Raw genomic sequence first — 15,761 nt, 5'->3', positions numbered from 1 at the left:
GAGTTACTGGAAACATGTGATGGCAGGAAAATGAGTGATGGTAGGGAAAATGAGTGAAACATTCTATGTTTTTTTTTCATTTATGCCCTCTGGGGAAACCGTCCTTAGCTTTCTCATCTTCAACCTTTCCGAGCAAGTCTGTCGGCCCTTGACCAAACCTCGTTGTGGTCTATGATTGTGATGGTAAGGTTTTTGAGATCAGCTTGGGCGTGCCCAGGTGATCTCAAATGACGACTTACGGGAAGGTCGGGCTTGCAGGTGTAGTCACTTCGATGACCATTCATGCGTTTGTTGATTGGCTGTTCTGTCTCGCCAACATAATGCATGCCACATCGACACTCAAGAAGGTATACAACATTTTGGGTTTTGCAAGTTACATTACAAAATATAGTGTACACAGACCCAGTGGAGTGGCAAGTAAATGTTTGAGTATTTAGTATTTGTTTGCAAGTCAGACATCGAATGTTACCACACGACTTGCACCATCCTGCAGTTGAACCGCTTTTATTAGAGGAGACTTCAGCTTTCAGACTTGCTGGTCTTCAAAAAGCTAAGACAGGAGGATTGGGAAAGATCTTGGATAATTTTAGGTGCTTGGCAATAATTTGGCAATTAGCACGGATCAAATGTGAAAGGTTACTAAAGGCAGGATTGTAAGTTAAAACAAACGGAACTGTTTTACTGCGACTCTTCTGTTTGTACTGTAACAGGTCATTGTGGCTGTTATTGTTGGCACGCGCAAACCCCTTATCTATGTCCCTTTTTTTATAACCTCGTTTGGTCAAAAATCCGCGAAGTTATATATATATATATAGACTTTAAAGGAGAAAAAAAAATTGCGCCAGTGTATTGTGTTGATTGTTACATGTATTGATTTGTATTATCTCCCTTACTGTATGTGTCATATATATGTATGACTATTGATGGGTTATTTCCCTTTATTGTTAACCGCCTGACATTCATTATTAAATGTGCATTCCTAACGATCACATGTGTTAGTTTTCTATGCTTACTGGCGACAGGCATTTCCTTATGTAGAAAATGGTGGCTTAAACCTGGTTTTATAGCTCGCTCAACCTCTCACTTGCATGAAAGTCGCATAAAATTCCATTATATTTACAACAATGTGTGAACAAAACAAACAGACATAATAGGTAAATAAAAATTTCATAAATAAGGGTACAGCAGTCAACATTATATAAATAGCACATAGCTGAGAGGGTGATAAAGCAGATTGTTTCCCCGAGAAAACATTGTCAACTAAGGCGAAGCCGAGGCTGACAATGCTTTTTCGAGGGGTACCAATCAGCTCTATCACCCTCTTAGCTATGTGCTATTTAAATTATTATACTGAATGTTCAATCATTATTGTCTTTAACTGTTAAATTTTAAATTGAAAGTACGTAACTATAACGTCACGAACACAGCAACGTAACAGTAATTAGAAAATAACAGAAGTGAAGCAAGAAATTTTTTTTTATTTTGACAGTCTATGAAAAAGTTCTTCTGAGGCCAAAACGTAGACCTTGAACATTTTCTTTTATTTATTCATGTAAATTCAATTCATCGTCCTTTTAGGTATCGATTTTTGATTGGTCTACACGAGGGGTGACATTCAAAAAATTGTCTCCCGCTGAGCCATGGGATAGAGTAAATTATCACCCTCGCTCGTATTATCCAATTAAAATCTGGCATTTTGACGTGAAGTATAATAATGTGTTATAAACTTAATCACTATAAAAAACACAAATATGTCAACAACAACAAACCAAAATGGGATATGATGTGGTTCTTAAGTGTTTCTCCTTTCTCGTTTTTTATATAGATAAGACCGTTGGTTTTCCTGTTTGAATTGTTTTACACTAGTCATTTTTGGGCCCTTTAAAGCTTGCTGTTCGGTGTGAGCCAAGGCTCCGTGTTGAAGGCCGTACTTTGACCTATAATGGTTTACTTTTTACACATTGTGACTTGGATGGAGAGTTGTCTCATTAGCACCCATACCAAATCTTCTTATTTCTGTATACAGACAAAGCACATAAGCAAAAACGAAAGACAAGAATACATACTGATAGTAAATCCAGTGTTTTTGAAAGGATTTTCGTAGAAGAATCTATCTCCTTCTTTGTACCTCTGGAACTGTCGTGTTATCAAACATTTAAATGTTGGTCCTAATATTTCACCGTTCTGGTTTGGTTTTTCTGATATACCACCAACAAACAGATCCACGTCATCTGGATGACTGAAAAGTAATCAGACTGTATCTTAAAAAAAATCAACTAAATAAAAAAGGGTCCCTAATGCACAACGACCACATTTTATTAATGTTTACGATATTGCCAATAGAGGCAACTTCACTTACACTTCCGGAGCATCATAGAACACCCCATAATTTTCGTGTCGATCAGTCCTGAATTTTTGTATAGTTTTTGTATACTATATATGTTTTTTACTTTTTTTCTCTCTTGACCATGATATTGTATGTTTCTTGACTTACAATTTTCTATTGTCCACTTTATATATTTTCTCTCTTTCAAAAAGTATAATGCAAATTAAAACATTTTCTATTAAAGAATATATCTAAACAGCGGCAATACTGTCCATAACATAGTGTTTTTGTTATTGTTTTTTATGTTTGCAGTTTATTGATGTCTCCAAAGCTGAAGTATAAAAATACTTTTTTAGGGGATCAAAACCACCTCCAACATAGTATATAAATAACGATATAATTAGATATTTGTAAATTATCACTTTTTGGTTGTGATCTTAGAGCATGCATAAAACATTCAAACAGGAAAACCAACGGTCTAATCTATATAAAAAACGAGAAACGAGAAACACCTATGAACCACACCAACAAACGACAACCACTGAACAACAGGCTCCTGACTTAGGACAGGTGCATAAAAATGCAGCGTTTTAAACTTTTTAACAGGCGCTTTAGTTTATTGGGCAATTGATAATATTTTACCTATACATATCTCACTTTAATCTAAATGCTCAAAATGTAATTTAATTTTAATAGAAACAGAAAGAGCAAATCAAATTTGAATAAAAAGTGAAATCGTAGAAGATAAATTGCATTTTTAGAGCAATACAAACAAGCTGTCATGAACTAGGAGATTTTACATTTTTGCGTGCGTACCTATACATGTTTTCCAGTTTTTGAACAGTGTCATAATCATGGTCTCGGAATCCCATTGGACCATTGTTAAACATAGTTGCTGCGTATAAACCACAGAACTCTCTAAACTTATTGTAACCAGGTATGCCGTGATCTCGCCCTCTCTGGATGTTAAAGGCTGCTAGATCAAAACCATCACTAGGAAAATCAAACTTGGTTTCAAATAAATGATTTCTCACTTGATCGGAGATAAACTTATCTCTTTTCCTCATTACCATGTCTGCCATCCATCGACCAATACGTGTTGGGCCAATTGTAGAGTCTCGAATTTTTACATTATTGAAAAAGTCAAATCGTAATTCATTTGAAGCTTTTTCTTCAAAATTTGATTTCAGTGCACGAGTGAATCGTCCTACTAAAGAATGACCAAATCTATAGGCAGCCACTCCAAACCCGTTGTGAGTACCTGGGTCGACGAACCGATTGTAACTGTTACGATGGCCTGTGCTCGTACTTATTAAGTTAGAGCCTAGGGCTGTATACTTTCCAACCAGTAGGGGTATGAACTCATTATAAACGATATGTTGATATATTCCTGTCAAGATTTTCCTTGCTTCCTGAAATAATTTCTCATCTTTCCAATGAGGGTTGATTACATGGAGTTTTTCTGCTATACGATTATGCTCCCTAAGGAAGTTGATGTGGATAACTGTAAGCATAGGAATTTCCTGGAATCGATCATCGCCTGAAACGTACACACACATATACAAATAAAACTGCAGTTCAATAGTATTTACTAACAAAAAGCAAAATATTATGCACCATGTAAAAATATTTGCCTCGACTTTTTTTAGTTGAAATGATTTTATATTTTTTTTAAAACGTTTCCCATATAATATGAATTCTTTGAATGTGCAGTTTTTTTCGTGTTTGGTGTTGTTGTTTTTTTGTTTAATGCCATTGTGCTGCTGGTTTGTCTTTTCGACTATAAAATTTATATTTTCTCTTTGGTACATTCCGCCTCCTTTTTTGTTAGCTATTTTTACATATAAAGTAATTCGACATCCTCACAGTGTAGTCTAATAGGTAAATAATTATGTAATTCAACAAAAAATAAGTGATAGATAGTGTCGTCATTCAATTTCCAAAACCATCACAAAAAGAGGAGACAATAGTGGCGAAAAAGTGACAAAAGGGTTGATGTTTTTAAACAATAGAAACATACATTATTACAAATATATACATATATATTACTAATTTGTGATATTATTTATCATATATCAACATTGCCTAGTTTTTTTATCTGTATTTTTTATTAACGTAATGTCTTTTTTCAAAACGAGTTTTACATGTCGATTAAATACTAAAACAGAAACCAGAAATTATGCATGTAAGTGTACCAACAAAATTCTTAATGAATAGCCAAACGTAAGTACGCATGAGTAATTTTCACAAGGAATTAAATAAACTTGGGCGTATTATCCTTACCAGAAATGAAACAAATTTGAGTAGGTAAACAGTCATCAGTAGGTGGACCATCAGGCAGAAGGTTATCTGAACTTGCATTCAGTCGTCCATCTTTAAAATAGGAAGATATGAATTAAATATATATTTCAATGCAGATCGGTTGCATGAATTGAAAACAAAAACTTTACAACAATAGAGATGATTTCAGCTTCCAAATTGTGAACTTCCCTTTTTATGTATATATATAACAGTATTCCACACGTCTGCATATGAAATATATATACAATGTTTCTCCATTATATTGATACCATATTCAATAGCTTGTGGTATTTTCATGATTTCCTTGATAAAGGGTTGCTGCTCAACCACAGATTCCAAGTAGTAAAAGTTAAAGTCATCCCTTTGGAAGTTTTACGAACTTACTATCGAAGTTGTACTAACTATGAGCAACACGATGGATTTAACATGTGGAACCGGATCTGCACACATGAGACCCCCCAACCCCCCCGATTTTTGGTTGGGGTGTGTTTCTCAGTCTTTAGTTTTGTATGTTCTCTGTATTTTAGTCGCTTTCCGTGGTTCTTTTTGCCATGGCGTTGTCAGTTTCCATTTTACTTATGAGTTTTGAATGTCCCTTTGGTATCCTGGGCTTCTTATTATAGAGGTGAGTGAACATCAGAAAAAGTTTAGAAAATTCAAGAATTCCAAAATCCGTTATGCATTTTAAAAAGTGTGAAGTACAAAAAATATAATCTATAACACTATTATTTCTGCTGGTAGGTCGACCGATAACATCTTGACCAACTCTACCGTTAAATAAAACTTAATCTAAAGGCCCCTTTACATTGGATGAAAACTCTACTAAGCTCTCTACGATCTCCACGACCTTAACAGTTGCAGCCGGGTCGTGAAAAATTTGGAAAAGTGTCTTTGAACAGTGTGGAGGCTAACATGACACTGCTACGCTTTTACTACGCTCAAACAAGCTCCGTTTTCTGGCGCCTGCGGCACGCTCTTTACGTCAACAGAAAGTTCCAACTACGATCATACCACGACAAAACACACTGCGAGCCCGATATTGTTACGATATCACACGACTGTGTCAGGATGCTGCTTCGCTCTAGAAGATCGCATCACGTTAGAATTACGCTGCTACCAGGAATATCAAGTCTGCGCTGCGTTATTTCCAACACTTTGCCATGATCGGCAGATGTTTACTATATATTAGGGAAGTGTGTGGGCCTCCGCTCTCATTTTCATATTGTTCTTTGAGGAGTGAGCACGTGTAGAATGTGCACCCAAGTTGTATTACACCTTGCCCTACCCTACTGCAAGGTCAACAAGACATCCTTCAAGATCAAGTCAATCAATCTGGCAGTTTTGTAGATCTTGTATAGCTGATAATTTTTACCGTTTACGGTTTCTATACATCTATTGTAGTTTTTGAGATAATAGGCAGAACCCTGAAATGTGCCAAAAATCGTCATTTAAGGCAAATAACTCCATTAGATATCAACTCATATGTTTTGTGAAAAATAGGAAGTAGGTAGATCTATACATTCTGAAAATTTTTAGACTATCAGATTTTCTCTTTCTATTTTTGTTATCAGTCATGTTTGTCGACTGACCGTGGAAAAACACAAATTTTACACTAGATATCCTAAGGATCATTCAACCCAAGTTTGGTTGAAATATTGGTGTAGTAGGTCAAAGAAGAAGATCTTTAAAAACAAATTAACGTCGGATACAGGATATCCGATATCGGATGACGATGGACTCCAAGTGATTTAGGCCAGGTGATCATTAAAGGGGTACATATTTATGTTTTATCGGAACACTTAGTTTTAACAATGCTTTCTTCGGATGAATCAAATTACTTACTTATAAATTGTCTGAGGTCTACTAAACGTCTTTCACTGCTTCCATAAGTCGAAGATAAATCCAAGAAGGAAGTCCGTTCATTTAATTGTTCCCTGGTTTCTGGAATGTCGGAAATATATTTAAATGTAACATTTTCCTTTTGGGGTTTTTGGTGTGCGTCTTGCATAGTAATTCTAAATGATTTGTGGTCTGACAAATATTAAAATTTATTGAAATAAATTTAAACAGTATAGGGGAGGTATATATTTCAAAGTCTCGCTGACCGGGAACGGATTTTTGTCAACCTATCGTAGATTGATACATTTTTTTTCTTTTAAGTTTACTCCATGGTTTGTTATAAGCGGTTACAGTTTAAAGAAACCAACGGGCCAGCCAGAAAAAAAGTTAATTAACAAATATCTGTATGTGCCTTTCCTAAGTTAAGAGCATGTAATTTAAAGGTTGTCGTTGGTTGCTATTTGTCATATTTCGTTGGTTGCTATTTGTCATATTTGTTTTTCTTTTTTTTGTATATAAATCAGGCCGTTGAATTTTTCGTTTGAATTGTTTCACATTTTGTTAAGTTGGTCCTTTTTTTTTTTTTTTTAGCTTCAAGAAGTTTGCAAAGTTGACCTTAAGTTGACCTTAAGTTTTTAGGTCCCTTTTGGTCACATAGGTCATTACGTTTCTACAAATGATACATTCTTCGCTTTCTAATGTTTAGGTTGAGCGTTTCCGACGTGAAGAAATCCAGAAAAATCCTTCCGACGAGGAGAAATCCAGAAAAATCCTTCCGACGCATGAAATGTATTAAGTGTTATTTTCATTGTAGGTCGACTATAAGTAATCATAATATAAGTTATATTGTTCGCTACTGACACCCTACGGATCCATAGAGGGTTAGTAAAATCCATACAATTTTATTCATCCTCTATGGTCTGTAGGGGGTCAGTAGCGAACCGTATAACGAATTTATCGCACGCGATACTTTTTCTGCAGCGTTTTGTAGAAAAATAAACAATAAAATACAAAAACATCAAGAGATGACGTCACCATTAACAGTAGCCGTGACGACATGAACCCACTATGAAATTTACTAACCCCTACGGATCCATAGGGGGTCACCACGTGACGGCGTTAAACCAATCACAACGTAATAATTTACCCGCGGTGCGATAATACATTTTAAAAACGTGCCGTTCGTCAAATATTTACATAATGCATGTTATTCGGTAAAAATTACGAACTTGGCATACAATCCTCTCCTGGTGCTGGTTTATTCCTCACGAAGTGCATACAATCGCCCACAAAGTTATTATCTGGAACTTCAATTGGAAAACAGTGTTCTCTAAACATAAGATAAATTGTAAAAGTTCATTTCATGCAAATATTCAGTAATACCTGGTATAACATATATACTTTTCGCATTTTTGTTTGCAGTAAGACAATATAAAAGATATAATGAACTCATTATAGATACCAGGAGTAAAATTGTGTACGTCAGATGTGCGTTTCGTCTACAAATGACTCACCAATGACGCTCGAATAAAAAAAATTAAGGAAGCCAAATAAATTACGAAGTTGAAGAGAATTGAGGCCAAATATAGTTGAAGTAATCTTTTTCCTGAGGTAGACAATTTTTATATAAATTTAAATACATTGTAGTCAGAAAAAGATACGAAAACCAAGATAGTATTTGATACAAATGCAATTGTGTGGATTTAAAAATTGATTCGTTTGGCGGTTGAACCATCTTGGGCCTACTCATTTAACCACCAAACACAGGCCTTCAACATCGAAGATATTATATCCTAGGAAGTAAACAAAGTGAGCCATCCCCTTACGTTACACAGTCACATTTACGTGTTACATGTTTAAAGCAGCGACTGGCCATAAACCACGATTCAGAACAGTTAAAGAACAAAGACGGGAACAGCTCTTTGAATAACTTTCAAAACCTTTCTTTGTACTAGTGATATGTTTACTATAATTTGTCCGTACGTGTTTTTGTTTTCAATTTTTTATTTTGTCTTCGCATTTTAATAATATTTCCTTTTTTTCTGTATTCATATTTCACATTTAAATCCGGTTTTTAGTCAAATAATACATTAAAAAAAATACAGGTCTTTGGCTTTGTTTTTTTCTTATCTACATAACAAGTAGCTTTAAAATTATTTGTAATTATTATAAAACCTTTCAAATATAAAAAAAGAAAGATGTTGTATAATTGCCAATGAGACAACACCCCACAAGAAAGCAAACGACATAGAAGTTAACAACTATGGGTCACTTTATGGCCTTCAACAATGAGCAAAACCCATAGCGCATAGTCAGCTATAAAAGGCCCCGAAATGACAAATGTAAAACAGTTTAATCGAGCAAAATATCAGCTTGATTTGTGAACAAAACAATGAACGAAAAACAAATATGATATACAGCAACAAACGACAGACAAGTACATACAGAATATGGCTGGGTTAATCATGTTTGACGGCGCCGACAATCCCCTAACCTAGGGCAATGATGCAACGGCACAACATAAGAACAAACACAAAACAATAAACGAATAACAAATATGAGAAACAGCAGTAACGACAACCACTGAATTACAGGCTCCTGACTTGGGACAGGCACATATAGAATGTGGCGGGGTTTAACATGTTTGTTGGCGCCCAACCCTCCCCTATCCTGGGTCAGTAGTGTAACAGCACAACATATAAACGAACTATAAAAACCACATTTGCACACAGTGAATACTTTTTTCCAACCGAAACTGTCAAGTTGACGGAATTTCAAAGACTGCACGTCGTTGAGTCAGTTTTTAGACATCCATCGCAGCGGTAAATGCAATACTAACTATTCAGATTTGAAATTTTAAAAATTCTGCAAACGCATTACAAAAACAATTATAAAAATATCTTATATAAGTATGTACTATATTATAAAACAAATTCTACAGATTTAACCGTTTTATCAGGTTATGTTCCTTGTTGATAAAAGTCTTCTGTTCAATTACTATCAAAGAAACGGAACATAAAATCAGGTACCTAAACAAACATGCACAATATTAACACATTTGTTATATAAATTATGGAAGTTATAGTACAAAAACAATAATGTTAAAATTGCTTACTTTGGAATTACACAATGTTTATTACAATCTCTTACTTGTATTTCGTGATACGGATCTGAAAAGACAAACAATATATTATACACCAAGCGATAATAAACAATTTAGACTGCTGTCATCAACAATTGTATGAAAACAAATGCTCATCACTGTCTTCATCCGTGTACATTTACTCCAAACATTTGTTTTAATTTATTTAGAAAAAAATAAGTTTTCGAATTTATGATGTAAATTGTTTTTTTTTTTCTTTTGAATTCAATTTTAAAAATCATCTAAAATTCGATATTTGAAAGATATTTAATTTTTCGATTTCGCGAGGATATTGAAAAATAAGTACATTTATGCAGAAAATGTTTCTTCAATTTTTTCCACAGTTTATGAGAAATTATAACACACGTGTCTTTGCTTGTTTAGAAAAAATGAAATTGACAAAAATGAAGTATCTTCCAATCTGGAGCATTTTTCACTTGACATTAAAGATTGAAAAATGAAAAAAAATATTTTTTGAAGTATTTCAATGGGGATGTATAAGTGTGCACTGTGTATGATATCATAGCTTAAACTGATTATGTTATACGTATTTTAATCATTTTTCAATATCGTTGTCAAAATTGGAGTTTTTTCCATTTCGTCAAAAAATTTCAGAAATTGAATAGTGCTCCACACAGGAGCATAATTATACAGTTTTTGTGAAAAATTAAAAATAAACCATGATGGACCATTTATAGATCGAAAAATTGCTGTATTTTTGGGTCTTTTTTATTGTTACTTATATACTGGAATAGGTCATGTAAAGTAAAACCAAGCATCTTCAAGTTTAAATTTGTAAAAACAAAAACAAAAAATGATGTAATGATGAAAGATCAATTTGTTCTACATCTATAAAGAAAAATGGAAATAAAACAGTCATATAAATGTTCAGTTTGATTTTTATAATAGAAGAAAACGAACGATGATGTTCTGTAAAATTTCAATTAATATTATTTTTTTTTCACTTTTTCTGTCAATATTAAGAAATGATAATTATCTGGTGGTCAGATGATATAAATTGATAGGATATTTTACTTATAGACTTATAGACTTTGTCCTTACCGTTTGGTAGAGGGGCTCTTATCTTTGTGGCGGGCGTTTTGACAACATCATGGTCAACAAACTGTGCAAAATGCACCAATGTCAAAGTATGTCTCGTGCTTTTTGGAGACCGATTACTTTGTGTTGTACTCAGGACCGCATTTGATATTACCCTTGCACTTTTCAGCTTCTCGCCATTTTTTCCGTGTGTTCTTGGAAGGTCGTCGAAAATGCTGTCTGCAAAAAATATATATTCTAAGGCATAACTTATAGTATAAAACATTCACCTCGGGAAATTTTAAAACCTCCAACTTTGAATAGCACATGTTGAAATATAAATTTATATACCGGCTTCAGTGAGGTATGTCCAAGACAAGATTCGATGTCAACAATTTAAGTTAGTCTTGCTTCGTCAGTTTCAGATGTCGATATATTTTCAACTGATTTGTTTCTTTTAATTATTAAGAAGATGTGTTTTGATTGCTAATGAGATTAGATGACGTAGAAGGGTAGCAACTATATGTCACCGTACGCCTACCCTCCCCTAACCTAGGACAGTGGTGTAACAGCAAGAAGAAATTACAAAAATCAGTTGAAAAGGGCTTAAAGGGGTATTAGCTACGATTTTGACAAAAAAATAGAATACGATTTTCTTTGTTAAAATTGAGAATGGAAATGTTACAATCTTTTATAAAAATGAAATTGTGAAATAATATTTCGCTATAAGCATTCATTGTGATTCAAATATGTCAAAATAAGCTCAAAACATATACGTTAATGTATTGTTGGCTTGCAAGTCAATAATTCAACTCGTTTAAAACCGATCTTCAATTTAACCTTGCGCTGGAGATTGGTTACGGATGTGTAAATCATGTTCAGTTATTAAAAATAAAAGAATGTCAACATTTGAGAGTGAAACTAGAGAGTCACGGGGAAAGACCATTTCGTTGATTTATTCTGAACACATAAACAGTCAGGATTCTACTTCGTCAAAATCATCTCCCCTTTACGTCACGAAATTTTTTAAACGTGAAAAGGATGCCATTGTGGGGAAGACGCGCTGTCAGTTTAGCTCTTGAAAACCGATAAATTTATCCACATAGCTTCATTACGATTCTTAGATGACAGTTGTATCTTAAAAGACAAATGTATCGACAAGCTATTTAGCATCGTTTAATGTACTTTTAGGCCTTTTGTCAACTTAGAACAATTTTCTGAACGGTTGTCAGGGAGAAATTTTCGAAAGTTAAAAAAAGAATACTAAAAAAATCTTAATAAATATTTCGTGGAAGGGCAGTCTTGATATTTTCAGAGTTTAAAGACTTATTATCCTAGATACATGTACCACACACATAAATTAAAATTTCTTTTTAGAAGTTCTGAAGCGAGATGATGTATCAAATATGTTATACGTTTTCAAGACAAAAATGTCAACTCACACACGCCTGAACATAAAAGATGTACTCTACTTTCTCTTTTCGATTAAATTATTGCCCATTTTAAGGATTTTTTTTCACAAAAAAACTGTCGCCGGTGGCAGAGATGCTAATTAATACCTTTTAAATATACCTGTGACGTTAATCTTTTGTTCAAACTCTCCCTTATTTTTCAGGAATAGAGAGATATTTTCTATTGTTCATCTTCATTCATCTGGACGTTTTGCCCTTTGTATATTTCCATGGGCACTTTCTTGAAAAGTGTTCACCCATAGAAATAATCTGAATATTGAATAAAGATAAAAACTTACCAAAACGGCTGATTATTTTAAAGATTGTGATTGTAGTTATATAATGAACACCACATATTTTATTATTAATAAACAGCTTTTATTTGCGAGTCATAATTCCATCGAATAATATATAGTATCGTATTCACTAAAATTCCACAATAGTATCCATAATTTGTTTTCCGATGCAAACCTTGGTCGACTTTCTGTCACTGATACAATGTAGTAGCCAAGCGAGTAAAAACGAGTATTTTCCATTGAGTGCCATTCCTCTTCTGTACATCTACAAAACACAAAATGTGTTAACTTAGTTGAATTCTTATGTAATATTGAACACATAAACATTATTCAATAAGGAAAATTAGAGAAAAATATATTTCACTTTAAGATAAATATTTCAGTTTAAGATATCATTTCCTTGAAATTTAAAGTGTTGTATTTTGATTTTGAACAGCAAAAACGTTTGTTCCATTTTAATATGTACATTAAAAACAGAAAAATTACTCGGATAGTCTCTACAATAATATTGTGGTTTAATAGAATAAATAGTTCCAAGAAACTTAAATGGTCAAAATGGCGAATTCGGTAAATTATTTGATTATTTGTTGTTATAATTTGAATATAGTACTAATGAATAGAATTTGAGGGGTATAGATAACATTTGAATAAGGCTTTTATTAAATATTGTGCGGGTTTTTTTTTTAATTTTCAACAGAAACGCGTAACATCATCGAATTCCTTCACTGCTGTTATATGTCCAGTGGCAAATAAAACAGTTATATCGGCAGTGCAAATGACGGCGTTAATCTTGAAATGTTTAAATGAAATCAAAAAATACTTTTCCGCTTAGGTTAAAAACATACAAAAAAGGGAATCCAGAAATGTTTTTAATCACGCGGGATTATTTTTATAAAACATTTTGCTTCCTTTCTGATAATAGGGAAGGAAGAATGAAAATATGTTCAGTTTGATTGTATTGCTTTTTAAGACTCATCTCAAATATCCATAGCATTTTTTTGTTATAAAAAGGAAAGACAAAATGTTGGCTTACATACACCAGTTTCACATTTAACTGCGCATGTCTAATCTAATTAGCCAAACTATGAAATCACGCGATAATTAACCGAGAGTTCGTCAACTGGGGGCTAACGGTTGATAAGCAGTGACCATGCAGACTTGGAAAAAACAATCATCTGATTAAGTGTTTGCGTTTACATGTCCATGAGCATCATTTGAATCAAAATATAAAAAAAAATATATTGACGAGACAACTTTATTAACAATGACACATTAAAAGATTTTAAAACGGACTACTGCTGTGTTGTTGGTTGCAGTAATATACGACCTGATATGCCGCCTGGTTTAATTGTACCTTTAATTGTCACGAATTCACGCTAAGGTCGTTCACTTAACGGGAAGAATAAATTAGATAAATAAGCGGGGCTCACTTCATATACATAGTATTAGGTCATAAATTAAGAAGTCAATTAACACCTTAGCCATGTGGAAACCTCGTTTTACCTTGTACAATCTCACCAGGTGACAATTGATAAAAACGTATCCTTTGCTATACATACAGTTACTGAAAAAGGGCGACCATTTGATTAGTTTATTCAACTTTTGTACACAAATATTTCCTGCATTTTGTGTTGCAGATAATTCATTTCCATCCTGCCTTCGGGTCATAATTATTTATTTTTAACTCCTACTAGAATATTAATTTTCTAACCCCCCCCCCCCCCCGGAAAATCAAATGGTCATCCCCTAATACAGATGTTTAAAATGTTAACCCTGGTACCTAATTTACACTGAGATATCATGGCCAGTACGGTTAATGCCATTAGGAATATTTTAATAATTTAGGAGGAGGGTCATTCAGCAGTTTGATATTATTTTATGGTAAAGCGTGGTAAATACAGGATATTCAATTACTTTTAATGGCATGAAAACTGATAAAGTTGAAAATATTAGAACAATATTACTCTGGCCACTGGCACTGAACCTCTGCTTAGACGAGGTCGATCATGAAAATAGCTTAGAAATTAAAATGGTATTGAATGCATTGTATTGTAGTGTGATGTTTGAAAATTGAAGATAAACCTGTATTTCTGATACGTATTTTAAAACTGCCTTATATCTCACTTTATTATCATGACCGTCTTAAACATCACTGACGCAGAAATATTTGAAACAAATGTACATACAAATAAGAAGATGTGGTACGAGTGCCAATGAGACAACTCTCAATCCAAGTCACAATGTCTAAAAAGTTAACAATTATAGGTCAAAGTACGGTCTTCAACACGGAGCCAGGGCCCTGTCTACTATATGTCTATTACAGTTAACAGAAAAGTGTTCTATGTTATGTTATATGCCATGTATGCTAAACAGGATAAAATGCATGGTGACTCAATTTTTTCTGTTTGTATTCTGAAAGCATTTAATAAGAGCTATCTTCTCACATTTTATTTTGAAGTTCTATCATTCATTTTACCTTCAAATATTAATATAATGATACCTTAAAAAATTTTCTCTGTATAATCCATACAAAATGTTTCATTTTTTTCACAGCATGTAGCTTGAAAACAAACTCGATGACCTATCATTGTGTTAATCATATTTTTAACATATCACAATATATACTACATCTTCGACAAAGGATATAAGGAAAAATTCTATCAATTTTCGTTTATACTTCCATACTACCATTAGTGGAAATTTCGATTATTTAGTAGACTAAGTGCTTGTAACTTGACAATGTCCTTGTTCCCATAAAAATTCACACAAAAGTCACCATAGCAGTAACCTGTTTTTGTTTAAAAGAAAATTAAAAGTTTGAGCCTATGATACAACACCTATATGTAGGCCGCAACCCTTTACATGCATGTCGCAAGAAGATGTAAAAAATATTCAAGAAAATCTGGGAATTGATACTGGAACAGAACTGAAATTAAATGTATTTCTGATGTTTAGGTTGTTTTTTTTTTATCAAAATATTTTTCTCTTTTCACGGCAAATCAAAATGACATACATCAATGTACATAGCACAGTAAGCAAAAGAAAGCAATTACAAGATTAATACTTTTTAAACCCATAAAAACAACTGTTAGGAACGCTTTACAGCAACAAGATGACTTATTTTCTCGTTTGAATTGTTTTGTGTCGTAACCTTTTAGAGCTTACTATTCGGTATTAAGTTTCTCATTGTCGAGGGCTGTATGATGACATATTGTTGCTTTCATCTGTCATTTGGCTCTAGTGGATATTTTTTTATTTTAAATTTATGTTATTCTCTGTATAAACGGTCAAACTATTTATTCTGAATATTTATTAATAAATCGTAAAATTGAATAATCTCAAGCATACACCACGAGAGAGAGATGTGT

General features: G+C 33.3%; 1 protein-coding gene across 1 annotated transcript in view; it reads right to left on the bottom strand.

Moving 5' to 3' along the window:
• The window catches only part of LOC127705373 (peroxidase-like protein), a 67,919-nt gene that overhangs the window by 13,696 nt on the left and 38,462 nt on the right, over nucleotides 1–15,761 (bottom strand). Inside the window, exons 5-11 of the mRNA XM_052209676.1 lie at nucleotides 10,671–10,886; nucleotides 9,582–9,636; nucleotides 7,696–7,796; nucleotides 6,470–6,568; nucleotides 4,610–4,699; nucleotides 3,143–3,866; nucleotides 2,067–2,239 (exon numbers count right to left, since the gene is read on the bottom strand). Coding sequence (XP_052065636.1) covers nucleotides 2,067–2,239; nucleotides 3,143–3,866; nucleotides 4,610–4,699; nucleotides 6,470–6,568; nucleotides 7,696–7,796; nucleotides 9,582–9,636; nucleotides 10,671–10,886 — 1,458 coding nt within the window. The remainder of the gene's footprint in view (nucleotides 1–2,066; nucleotides 2,240–3,142; nucleotides 3,867–4,609; nucleotides 4,700–6,469; nucleotides 6,569–7,695; nucleotides 7,797–9,581; nucleotides 9,637–10,670; nucleotides 10,887–15,761) is intronic.

This window comes from Mytilus californianus, unplaced genomic scaffold, assembly GCF_021869535.1.
Source record: "Mytilus californianus isolate M0D057914Y unplaced genomic scaffold, xbMytCali1.0.p SCAF_6, whole genome shotgun sequence".
Taxonomy (NCBI): Eukaryota; Metazoa; Mollusca; class Bivalvia; order Mytilida; family Mytilidae; genus Mytilus; species Mytilus californianus.
This window is presented reverse-complemented; position numbering and strand designations above follow the sequence as displayed.